At 39.7% G+C, this 12957-nt stretch overlaps 2 protein-coding genes across 2 annotated transcripts; one reads left to right on the top strand and one right to left on the bottom strand.

Annotated features, from left to right (window-relative positions):
* Window positions 1-2660: 2660 nt before the first annotated feature.
* On the top strand, window positions 2661-4281 carry cfap144 (cilia and flagella associated protein 144). The gene is made up of 4 exons (XM_029500474.1): window positions 2661-2781; window positions 3290-3349; window positions 3463-3566; window positions 4170-4281. Exons 1-4 carry the CDS (start codon window positions 2661-2663, stop codon window positions 4263-4265), a joined length of 381 nt encoding a protein of 126 aa, XP_029356334.1. The 3' UTR covers window positions 4266-4281.
* A 23-nt stretch (window positions 4282-4304) lies between these two features.
* On the bottom strand, window positions 4305-7906 carry ebna1bp2 (EBNA1 binding protein 2). Its single transcript, XM_029500473.1, has 9 exons — window positions 7706-7906; window positions 7431-7514; window positions 7006-7178; window positions 6373-6496; window positions 5855-5944; window positions 5607-5682; window positions 5431-5521; window positions 5151-5322; window positions 4305-5067 (listed from the first exon to the last, which is right to left on the bottom strand). The coding sequence occupies exons 1-9, from the start codon at window positions 7799-7801 to the stop codon at window positions 5020-5022; spliced, it is 954 nt and encodes a 317-aa protein (XP_029356333.1). The 5' UTR covers window positions 7802-7906; the 3' UTR covers window positions 4305-5019.
* Window positions 7907-12957: the final 5051 nt, after the last annotated feature.

Raw genomic sequence — 12957 nt, 5'->3', positions numbered from 1 at the left:
TGCAATATACATTTTTATATAAAGGTTAACATCGCTGCCAAAGAATATGAAAAGCACTGCATTCTCAATTTTCTGTTAATCATATGAGCCAATAAAGTGGCACCACCAGGAAAATGATTTATCCACTAAATCAAATTCTTAAATCTCGACAGGATAACACGTTTGCCACACTTCACCTTACATTAGTCATTCATTAAAAATTCTCCTCAGTCATGTTAAAACAAAAACAAAAAAAAAAAAAGCTTTTTTTTTTCTTGCTGACATTCAGGGGAAGGTTGTGATTCAGAAACTATGTTAACACACATTAGCGAATACGCAGATGGATGAAAATGCCTCCACATTAACCATACATGTTATAGAGGGAGACAGCGGGAAGCGGTTAGCCGAAACCTTGTCATACTCTGTTGAATCACAAACTATCTGAAGTACCTTCCCTGGCATGTGGATTTTGGGCAAACTCACAAACTGGCCTTTGACTATTCCCAGCCTGAGGAACTCAAAAGCTGCCTTGATGATAACGCGCTCTGGCACCATGACAGGAGCCAGGGAACAAAGCTTGACACCAAAAGCCCTCCCATCCACCCATAATACGTATTGCTCACTCTTCCTCGCACACATTAACAAAACACCACAGGGGACTTGTCACCGACCAACACTGAAGTCTGTCCCCGAGCCCTTCTAGTGTTTGAGTTATTACCTTTTTCCATTTTATCTTTCACGCAGGGCCAATAAAGCTTGAAACAAGTTATGAGACAGGAACCAAGAGCTGAACATCTCAACCTTTATTAAGCTGTCTGTTAAGCTTCTAACTGCGAGAAGAGGCACACAACTGCAACGATGACATCAGACGAAAACAAATCTGACAGCGTGGAAGGGAGTGAGATGGTAGAAGAAGAGGAAGATGAGGAGGAAGAAGAGGGGCAAGCAAATGAAAGAGAAATGAAATAAGTTAGCTACATATTAGGAGTCAAGTGGTGAGATGTCAACAGACAGCCCGGGATCGTCACTGCAGCCTTGTAATGTATATCTGTGGTGATGTACCCACAGAAGCCACCCAAGCAGAAGTATTATTTACAAGATGTGAAAGTGCTGTTGTTCATGTGTGATTCATGACACTGCAGAAAGCAGGGCAAGTCAAGTGTGCTCTAAGGGGATGTGAAGAAATGCCACTCAGCTTTTTTTTTTACACACACTCCACCGTTGCAAGGTCACTGGTCTCCTGGTTATTTCTTGGTATGTTCTAAAAAGTTTTGTTTCTTGTTAGTGTGAAATATAAGACAGCAATGTTCAACGAAACCAGACGAACTCAAGGTTTGTTGACGACAAATTCAGAATTTATTACAGATATTTGTAAACACATTTACGACAAAGAAAAGCCAAAGAAATAGACAGGAGCTTTAGGTTGGTTAATTTTTTTTTTTTTTTCCAGCAGCCAAGTATCAGGTTTAAATATAACGTTTTCATGAGGGTTTCATTTTTTTTCCTGATAACTGAAAGCCATAATTTTGGCTTGAACTTTATGTTAGGTATTTTTTTTTATATTTTTAGTTTGATTCTGTGTCTTCTGTTAGGCAACAATATGTTTATTTCTTGAATGTACATAATTGTAAGGATTTTTTTAGCACATTGAGATGGACTTGAAGCAGCACTAACACATAAATTAAAAGTTAAATATAACAAACACATGCATGTCATTGTTGTTAGTGTTGTTCTCACAAAATGAACAGCAGCAATATGATAATAATATAATCACTGATTGGCAGAAAATACGCAATAACTGATGACTCAAAGTGTTTTGATGAAAGCTGCTCATTTGCTCAAAATTGATTTACAGTCAAAGAAATTGAAAGAATTGATTTTGATTTTGTGCTTTCAAAACTGTGAGTCTGTGATGACTCTGGGCCTTAAAGGTAATTGTTGGATTGTTTTCTCCAGACTTCCTCCCTTTTTGTTTCCCTCTTTCAGGTTGCCTCCCACCTCATCAGGGATTGCAATCACCTGCTGGCAGCCTATATATACTTGGAAACGCCAAGCTGGTCTCTCTCTTTCACCCTCCCAGAAGGCTGGTAAATGTCTGGACCCCTCTTTTTCCTTGTCTTTCTTTGTTTTGTTTTTTTTTTTTTTTTTGCTTCTTTCTTTCGTTTGTCTTCTTTATTCGATGTTGCCTTTGGTCCTGGTTACTTTGACTTTAAACTCTGTGACCTAAATATTTTATCAAATTTCTTTAAACATGTACTGCTGCGTAGTCCTCTCTACTCAGTTGTTGACTCACTAATACCAAACAAAAATTACTATGAATTACTATAAGTGATAATTGCCTTCAAACCCAATGAGGAAATTGTCATCTTAAATATTTTGTGTGTGCTTTCCTGGTCGTTACTTTACATGTCCATTAGCATGATCGTGGCGTTGTGGAACATCTGAAATTGCTATTTATGTTTACGGTAAGTTTATATGGCTGTTTAGATTAAACATCACTGCTGTAGTTTGCTGGCTGTACTCTGACATTGGCGAGAACCCCGGATGACCAAATATGTGCGCGTGGCGTCATCGTGTGGTCAAGTCCCGCCCCTGCAGGGTCAGTCGGTGTTTACAGTTGCCTGGCAACGGGCCTCATAATCAGGAAATAAGAAGCCCGAGTCAGTCTTGATTCCCCCAGTATGGCAGGAAAAGAGAAAAAGGATGTAGTCCATCAAAACGCCATTCACGTTGAGACGATACGGAAGGAGCAAATGCACCAGAAACTTCACACGGAGTTCAGCATCAACCCGTACAGGAAGTGTAAGAAAGCTAACGACCCTCCATCACGTGAGGCGTAAATAGCTCCAAAGGAAAGCCTGTACTTACTGAATGAAAGGTCAACTAACTGACTCAGTTTTTCTTTTCAGCCGTCGAGACACGAAACCTATCATTTTCCTCAGAGCTTTATTTTTCTCTCACAAAACCTTCCGCCATTAGCGTGTAATGGGCTGTGATTAAGGGCTGGCACGGAACAGGTGGCCGGAAGTCCACTTTGATTTAGTCTGTGTGGATCAAATCTGTCACAGCTACTCTCGATGATACACTTCTCATTTTCAGAGGCATGAGAGCTTTCTAAAGACTCTTCACCAATGCTTTATATCGACAGACAGCTGGAAGATTTTCCTATTGTGTGAAACACTCAACACACAATGGCTACAAAGTGTCATTTAAAAAAAAGCAGCACATAATTGACTGATTTTTATTTTATTTTTTTATTTTTAAAGAAAACCAACCTTCTTTTACATGTGTGCATGTGTCTCCCTCACAGTGCATGTCCTGCCAGACAAGCCCATGTCCAGAAAACCAACGGAGGTGATTGCAGAGAACTGTGAGTACATTACTTCCTCATGTTTGAGATGATATTATGCCTGCTACTGCTCTCCCAAACATGAGGCAGTTAGGCATAAATGTGTTTCCAAACATGTGGCTTTCTTTTTCCAGCGGGTTTCATCGAGGCCTTCCATAAAGCCCGCCAGGAGCCCACCAAGAAATATACAATGCCACTGACTGAAAGTCAGGAGATAGGATGGATGTCAACTCCACTGGTGAGAAACTTTGACAATTTCTGAGGAAATAACCAAATTGCCGGGCGTCAGCAGAAAACCTGTAATTTAGCTGGCGCCAGAAAGAAATTGTATACCAGTGCACAATTTATTTTAAAATGAGTATTCCTAAATTGGTGATAGGTTGGATTTTGACACTGGTGTAAAATTAGTGGTTTAGTGTCCAATGGGTTCTTAGCATGACCACAGAAATGTAGAAGTTTTTCAGTTAACTTCATATTTTGGGGTCTTTGTTTGACATTGGATTAGATCATTGGTCAACAGGACAGATAATATTTCAGTCATATATTGCATGACCTGGGGGGGGGGGGGGGGGGGGGGATTTTTGAATTTTACATTATCTGCAGCCTCTGAATGACAGTATTACAATGGCAAACCAGAGTGGTTCAAAGATTTTAGCACAGCATTTTACAGTTTGTGCCACCAAATTTTCAAAAGTTTAAATTTTTCCAGTCCATCCAAGGAAACCACAGAAGCACAAGTTGTTTTCTGCCCTGATGCCTCTTTGGTTCTGATGATGGCCATTTAAATCCAAACAGTGCCTGTCTGATCAAATTCTAAATCACATCTTTCACCACCATGCAGATTCCATCAAACCGCAAGGATGAGCGGTTCAATTTCTACCGCTCCAGCACAGATGTCACCAAGCACGAAGAGTCTGCCCTGCGATCATCAAACTAGACTGTGAAAAACATGGACATCTTAATAAAGTGAATACAGTTGTTGAGATTTATTTATCATACAAACAGATAAATACATCCAAGTGTCCATTATCCAAGATCCTGTTACATTTGTCTTTGCAAAATTAAGAAAAATCCTTGTTTGTTTGGAGATATCAATGGGTTCAACACATACTAATGGCATTAATGAATGGGGGAAAAGTCAACACTGACGGCTGCTCAATATTATAAAATGCCACATCGAACGAGTGAATCAGCAAGTCAAGGAGCTGAGTAAGGGGGGGAAAAAAATAGAACACAATACACCAACCTCCAAGGGGCACAAACATTGTATATTGAACTGTTAGGTTGGTAAAAATACTTGTAATTGAATGGAAAGAAACAGTTTCACAGAGACAAGAGCCACAAACAAAATGTTTTCAAAAACGTCTTCACATTCAGTTTCTCTGGTCGCAAGTTGTCTTGAAGTTTAATATGGAAAAATAACTTTGTATTTTTGCTAGTTCTATGCAGTCCATTCCTCTTTCCTTCACCAGCAACATCCTTCAAAAAGCTTCCTTAGCGATATGGCAAGACTCTGTTACTGATGCCTCCATAATCAGACCTATTTTTATTTTATAAACAGCAGATTGTAGAAAAGTGTAGCTGTCCCCTGCACATCCCCTGGGTGTACTGAAGAGGGATTCGAGAGCAGGCATAAGAAATCTCGCCTTGAGGCAAGTCTGAGTCCAAACTGTTCTCCAGCTTGCCAGTTTTTACGAGCGAGCCTTCATCTTCTTGCGTACAGACTTGCCTGGGCGTTTCTAAAAAAAAAAAAAAAAGAAAGAAAATTAGATGCTTACCCATTAACCATTATTTAAATTGAGAAAATTTCTGTATGACTCACATTTTGTTTTCCTCCTTTGCCTTTTTTCCCTCCCTTGCCACCCTTTGCATGAGCCATTTTGGCACGGAAACTGGAAACATCATTATAGCTCTCTTTGGTGTTCCACTTCTTCCCACTCTTTTTGCCTCCAAAGCCAAACTTTTGGTCCTTGAACTTTCTCTTGGCATTGAGGCTATAAAAAAAATATTTTAATTTGTGAAAACTCAAACATTGAAAATATTTTAAAATTCAAGATTCAAATGGATGAATTCAAAGTTCTCAGCTCAAGGTGCAGTCTTACCCCTTCTTGTTCGGTGCTTTCTTTGAGCCCTGAGAAGAGTCTTTGCCACTCTTCTGGTCTCCTTCCAAGAAATCCAATTTGTCTGTCATCCCTGGTGGAGAGATGATCGAAAATATTAAACCTCTGACTCACATTATCCAAAATATAAAGAATTTTCAATTCAATTAAAAGCCCACCTTTCTGGTACTTCTTCACAGCATTCATCATAGCTTTCTTCTCTTTCTGCCTCTTCTGGATCACTTCTACTTGGACCTGACACACAAAATGTTAACTCATGGAAGAACACTTGGACTATGACATTTGGCTTCTTTTACGGTGATGCACCACTAAAGCATTAGGCTGTCATCTCTTTTCATATTCTCCCATCATCATTACATAACAATTGCCAACAAGAACCTTGAAGTAACCTAAAACAGGGACCAACCTTTTTGCCAAACTTCCGTTGCTCGCGTAGTTTCTTGGCCTTCTCTGACTTCTCTAAGATCAGCTGCTTTGAGATGAGCTTTTTTCTGATCTGGACAGAGAAAGTGAATATTTAAATACCTGTGCCAATTTTTTTGATTTTTGGTCAAGTTATAGCTTGCCCCCCAAAAAACATGCTAAATTCCCAAGCCACTGCACAGTGAAATTTAACTACCCACCCAAATTATCAATTAATTAAGAAGATTAGCAAAGGCTCTTAATGTTCTTAAAATTAAAACTATGCTTACCATCATGTTAGCAAGATATGAAACATTTTAAATATTATGCTATTCATGTGGCACGCAGATAAGATAAAAGTTTCTAAATTTTAAAAACTGAAACAAACAGATAACTCAGGGTCTTCTTCTTGACTGTTATTAATTAAAATAAGCAGATTATAATAATAAAAAAAAAACATTGAACGTGTTTAAGCTAAATGTGCATATTTCATTTTGTAAGAGAAAAGACGGATCTACCAACCTTCTGCATGTGCTGATCAGACTTGGCCATCTCTGCAAAGTAGTCTTCAGGCCTCTTGGTGGCTATACTATGTTTGTTTAAGAGCGGCAACGCTGCAAGGACTGTGGCTTGAGCTTGGCGGTAGCTGTAAGTTAACAAATAAGGTATTAGCACTTATCTGTAGTATATATATATATATATATATATATATATATATATATATATATATATATATATATATATATATATATTTTATTTTATTTTTTTTTGTTTTTTGTTTTTTGTTTGTTTGTTTCTGTACATTTCAGCAAAAATCAATCTGCACTTGCAGCAAGTTAAATATGCCACATTTCCACATAACACCATTTGTATGTTCACAATATACAAACAAACCACCTCTAAACGATCAACCGATGACTATTTAAATATCCTTGATATGATTCTGACAAGTATAGTCAGTGAGTACCTTGAGAGATTCAAAATTTTTGCTTCAAATATCAACAGCTGAGCCAACAGTGACAGGAGGTTTTTCAATGAAATCTCCAAAAAAACAATTCCAAGTTGCAGCACAGCCACTTGGTAAAACCAGAATTCTTGACACGTCTGATTGATTATGCCTTTCAACACATTGCACATCAATTTCCAATCACTTACAAGTACATTTCCCTCTGGAAATCATCATCTGCATTGACATCTCCGGTAGTTGGAGTAGGAGCTTTCCCTTCAGCTTTGGAAATGATGTCTTCAGCTGGTAGGTTGGTCATATCCAACCTCTCCACCCAGGGCAGATCTTTACGCAGGTCTGCAAGGCACTGCTTCATACCCTCCTGCATCACAAACACAGGTGTACAATAGCACATCAAAAACACGTTCGTACACATTAAACAACACCGGCAATAATCAAATACTACAATTAAATGATTACTGCTTCCATTTTGATTATTCCACAGTCATGTTTTCTTTCCTGCTGTACATGCCATACCACTCTACCTGAACATGTGCCGGACAAGCACATTATTACTATTACTATTATTGGCATTGGTATTGGTATTTCATGCTGACGTTATTGACTCACTCACCGTATTGTTGACAAGCTTTTTGGGTTTATTCATCAAGACGTTCATCCCCGGCTTCAGTAGTCCTTTGGCGAAGGCTTCTTGAATCTGAAGTAAACAAAAAACAAGTATACACTTACTTTCACAGCGTGTACTTTATTAGAACCCCCACAATAAAGCGAATTACAGCAAAGTACAGAGTAACGCCAGTCCATTGTCGTTTGTCAACGTGCCCCATCTTTGCTAACGCCGCCTCGCTGTAAACAAGCGTCCTCCTCCGTACGGCTGTGTACGCTCACCTCTTCGTCTGACAGTTCGCTTTTGTCCTCCTCTGACTCCAGGCCGAGCTGGGCCTCCTCCTCTGCGGACTCCATGCTCCTGTTATCGACAATCATAAGATCGAAATATCAAATCCGGTTGGCTCAAAATGCGAAAAAAGACCCTCTGTGGACGAGCTACCCCTCACATGTCCGGAGCAATTCACGTGGGGAGGAAGTGACGTCTGGTCCTCCAGTCAAAGTCCGCCGGCGGAAAAAAAATCTGTGCAAGACCAGTTCCTACAACTTTTAAAACATCGATGCAGGCAAATTTGATATCTTTAATGACACATGTGTTGTTTTATTCAATACCTCTAAAGTGCAACGTACTACGTTTTTAAAGACTCTTTCTCGCTCACTTGTTGATATATTTTAATATTTCATTTTTTATAGAGCAGCAAACCTGACATGTTTGATGCACACATGATTAAAATTATTTACAGATAATTCATGTAAAATTTACAAAGACTTATCCGAAATACAATGTGAAATGAAAAATATATACACATACCAGGGGAAAAAGCTTAAATAACCTGCATAATCCTCCTGGCTTAGCTGTTTTACACATGAGCACATTGTTCCTCCAGATAGCCACTGTAATATCTCTATAAAACACAGTGGTTTTTGCTATGACACCAGTGAAAAGACTGGCTCTGGTGTTGTCCAGCTTATAGAGTGCATCAAGACAGAAGATTTGTCATGCCTGTGCTATAAACATTCTTTTCACAACAATTTTACAGTTACTTTTTTTCTTTTTAAATAAAACTTGAAATGTTACTACCCTCTCAAAAGTAGTTACCCCACACAGATCTCCCTTCACTTCAAATTTTGTTGCGTATTTGTCTGGAAAAGCAGGCCATCAGCGTCATATGTTGCCATGGTCGGCTCAAAACCACAACAAATAATGGGACGTGACACAGGAAGTTTAAAGCAAAGAAATCATAATTTATTTAAACAAACCCAAATGCAATATCCAGAAAAATGTATGGGATGTGGTAATCAGTAATTTAGTAATGTTAGTGAGTATGCATGAGTGTAAAAGTGGTGAGTAGTGTGTTGTAACAAAAGTAAGGGGTGTGGATAGTAAAGAGCAGACTTTCCCCTTGGTCTTCTCTTACTCACCCCTAGGCTTCTGATGACGGCCCAACTCCCCCTGCTGGACATCTGCAAAAGAAAAACAAAAACAGGCAACCTAACAGCTACCAGAGTCTTGGCTGTCACAATGCCCAGACACCACTAAGAGTTATTTCATTTCATAAACAATGTTCCCTTTCTTTTACCTCCACACATACTCTATTTAATCTATGCATTTCTGATTTGAGTAACATGCACGACAGCGTTGGATGGAATGGTCAGTCATGCATTGAAACTGTTGTTTTTCTAATCTTCTGCTTTATTATCATAGACAGCAGTTAAAAATAATTCATATTGATTAATGGCGAACATTCACTTTTATGTTGTCAGAAGACAGTTTGTATTCATCTTTTGCAGTCACGTACCAGTCATGAGTGGAGAGCTTTCACTTAGAGGCAGAGTGTTCACTTACTGAGTGCTATTTATGTTATTTGACCAGTGACCATGAAAGGAACTTTATCTGACTCAAAATGCAACTTGAAAGAAATTCATTTCAAGTGGTCAAGTAAAGACCTTAACAAAAATATGTACTAAGAGATGTCAACCACTATTATGCAGCCTGCGTCTGTTCTTAAGACAAATTGCCTTTAATAATTATGAGTGTCAGGGCCAATGCAAACACACAGTTCTTACATTTGAGTCAGTGAGGCATACAATACCAAGGTGTACTTTTTTGAGCGCTTACTAAACTTGTGACTCTCTTTACAAGAAAACATTTTATGTTGAGAGTGTACAGAAGTAGGACATTCAAGTTTAGAATAATAATTTTAAATTAACATGAGTGACCACTGCTTGGTGTTATCTGTGATTCTGTTGAGGAGATAATGGTATGGTTGGTCTGCAAACTGCAAACTGTTCCAACCATATATTTCAGTAACTAATCATCAGTAATCAACACGCCTCTGAACCGAAATTACAGCAGGAAATCAGCTGCAGTTGGCATTGACACAGTAATTTTACATTGTGACTAAATTGTTCTTTTTGTTCTTGCCAACAGACTTGAGTCAAATTGTTGTTTTGGTTTGTAAATGAGCATGAACACGTTCGAAATGGAGATATTTGTAACAAAAAAGCCAAAGTGGCTGAAAGTGACTTCACAAATGTTCTCAAATATTGCGCTGAGCATAGTTTTGAGTTACTTGTGTAATTCTATTTTATGCTACTGCACAGCGCTGCTTGAAAGTATGTGAACTTTTCCTTGAGCAATTTTGAGTTTTCTGATGTTTTACCATGATTTTTCTTGTTTTACTATCACCCAGTTTTTCTAAAATGTTTTCAATTCCATGTAGTTGTTTAGTGGGAATGGGAGTGTTAGCAGCCTCAAAACTGCATGAAAGATAGAAGATGGTGTATGTTCAAAAGTAAGTGAACCTCGTGCTCATTGGTAAAAATGAAGCAGGTATTAGACTCATTTGGGTGCTGAAGTAATGGATTAAGCAGACCAAGCCGAGGAGCTATCCGAGGCCATCAAGAAGAGGCTAGTGACAGCCCATCAGTCTGGGGAGAAGCTATAACACTATCTCCAAAAGATTCCAGCTGCATCCATCCATTGTAAGACAAATTATTTACAAATGGAGGGCATTCAACACGACCACAACCCAAGCACCATATTCTGGAGGGGGACCTTAAAAAAAATTTACGGCTTTCCCTCCTGCCCTGTCCTGACAAAATAACCCCCCCCCAAAAAAAGAAGAAAATAAATAAAAAATAACGTGTTATCATCACTTATGTGTCTCCTGACCTGCATTTGTAATGTCAAGTCACATGACGTGACATCCATCTCAGATCAGAGAGGTTACGTGCATGCATTATTAGGCTATATAACTCTTTAATTATAGTGTGATTTTATATTTTGCATGAGTTTGCTCTCAAGAAAGGACAAAGCTGCCCCTTTCAACTTTTCCAAAGATCACTGGGACAAACCAGAGGCCTTCTGAAAGTCCATTCTCTTGACAGAAGAGTCCAGAGAAGAACCTCCTCTCAACACATATTGGTAAGGTTTTTCTGCCTCCAGGCATGGATGAGCCCATATTATTCAGGAAAACGTGAATTCTTAGGCTTATCAACACATCCTTGTCATTCTGGACCAGTTTGTGTGGGATGGAGCCATATGCGCCATTCACCTCCTGCCACCCATCTGGGAGTTGAAGCTTGGCCTAAAATGGATTTTTGCAACACAACAATCCTACCGGAGGCAGGTGCTCCATGCCAAAAGTCCTGCCTGCCTCTTTCAGTTTTACTGTGTGCAAAATCCCCAAAAGCAAATGTGAGAGACTGTATTTATTTATTTATTTATTTTATTTTATTTTATTTTACTTTTTTTTTCCTACAAAAACAATGACCATGTCTGTCGGGTTTAAAAACCTTCAAGCAGCACTGTATACTTCTACTGCATTACATTTCAAAGATATGTTGTACCTTCACTTGACAAATTTTTTTTGATTGCTAGAATTACCTGTCACTTTAAGATCAAGGCCTCACATGCACTTTGTAAAATACTTTCTACAGCTGTAGTAGTTGATATACCTCAAATTTGATCTTTCAGCATTTGTACATTGCTGTGTTATTCGCACAAAGGCGTTGCTGTTGAATTATGAGTAATGACACACACTCACACAAATATACAAGCTGCCTCACACAAGCAACACTACAGCGTACAGCATTAGCCATCCATTTGTCATTGTAGTGTAGTTCCAGCTGTTCCTGAAACAAAGCAGTATAGCTGCCAAGGAAATGACTGAGAGAAACTTCTTCAACCCATTATTTAGCCTCTTTATACATATTCAAACTTTCCCTTAAAAGCTCATTTGAAACTCTAAGTAAATTACATCACTGTTGGGCCTGACGGCGCTAAAGAGCAGCAGAACCATTGTTAGCAGTTTGTCTTGTGGTTTGAACTCCTTCCCTGCTGCAGCTGAGCTGGTTCCCTTGTTCATTTCAGTGTTCCTCTGTTGTGTTTTATGTTTTCCGCTTCCAACAGTTTGATCAACATTTGTGAACATGCAACGGAAAGACATTTCTTACATTCAAAGATCTATGACAAAAGCAAATAGAAATGGAGATGGGCAAGAGGACGAGACAAATCAGGGACAAGGACACACCATTATCGCTGAAACAACCCAAAGAGAAACAGATACACACATACACACACACACACAATCATGTTTAAATTACTTTAGAGGATATTATTTTATTATTTCAGTTACATCAGTAAAGACATGTTCAGGTGCAACAGAGGATGTATTATATAAGAAATATTTATTCTGGCAAGGTCAGTGACAACCAGAGACTGGTTGACAAACGGGAATAGGCCGGCGACGACTAGAGAAACAGTTGGTGGCTTGGAAAGACAGCACCCATCGGCGAAGGTCGGCAGCCCAAACTGCTTCTTCTTAGAGATGGAAACCCACCATTGCACTACAGATTAACTAGGGGGAAAAATACCCCCAGGAGAGCCTAAGAGGGGAGGAGGGTGAGAACCCCAAGCTGATGGACCAAACGGTTACGGGAAAACGCAATGACTACGACTGCGACATGCAGATGTGGGAAAGTCGGCAAAAACAGCAAAGGCCTTAAGATTCACCGGGAGAGGAGAAGAGCCCTGTCAGGACAACCTACACCGCGATCCAGAGGGCAGTGAAGATAGACAAGATCCAGCAGGAGCTAAAGTCCTTCAAGAGGCAGTACAAAGAGGAGGCCAGCGAGGGACAGCCATCCCCTTTGGCAGAGGAGTGGGTTGTCTTGAGGAAGAGGTTGATGAGTCTGTGCAGAGCAGAATGGCATTGAAGGCACCGCAGTGAAGGGAGAGAGCTTCATTCATAGCCAACCTGTTTGGCCTCACTAAATTGCTGCGGGGGCAGAAGCAAGATGGCAACCTGGTCTGCACAAAGGAAGAACTGGCTCTACACACGCTGAACACTCACAGCCTGATGGACGTGGGCAGGTGTGACATTCTGATAGACCCACCACCTCCAATCAAGGATTTTGATACCAGGGAACCACTTCTGGGAGCGCTACTGGGAGGAAGTGGAGTGCCCAGGCCACTGGGCTTGACGGGGAGTCCAGGCTGTGTCCACAGGGAGCTCAATAAAAAGTCACTT

Source organism: Echeneis naucrates, chromosome 4 (genome assembly GCF_900963305.1).
Source record: "Echeneis naucrates chromosome 4, fEcheNa1.1, whole genome shotgun sequence".
Classification (NCBI taxonomy): Eukaryota; Metazoa; Chordata; class Actinopteri; order Carangiformes; family Echeneidae; genus Echeneis; species Echeneis naucrates.
The sequence above is the reverse complement of the archived record's forward strand: the minus strand, read 5'-3'. Positions and strand labels throughout refer to the sequence as shown.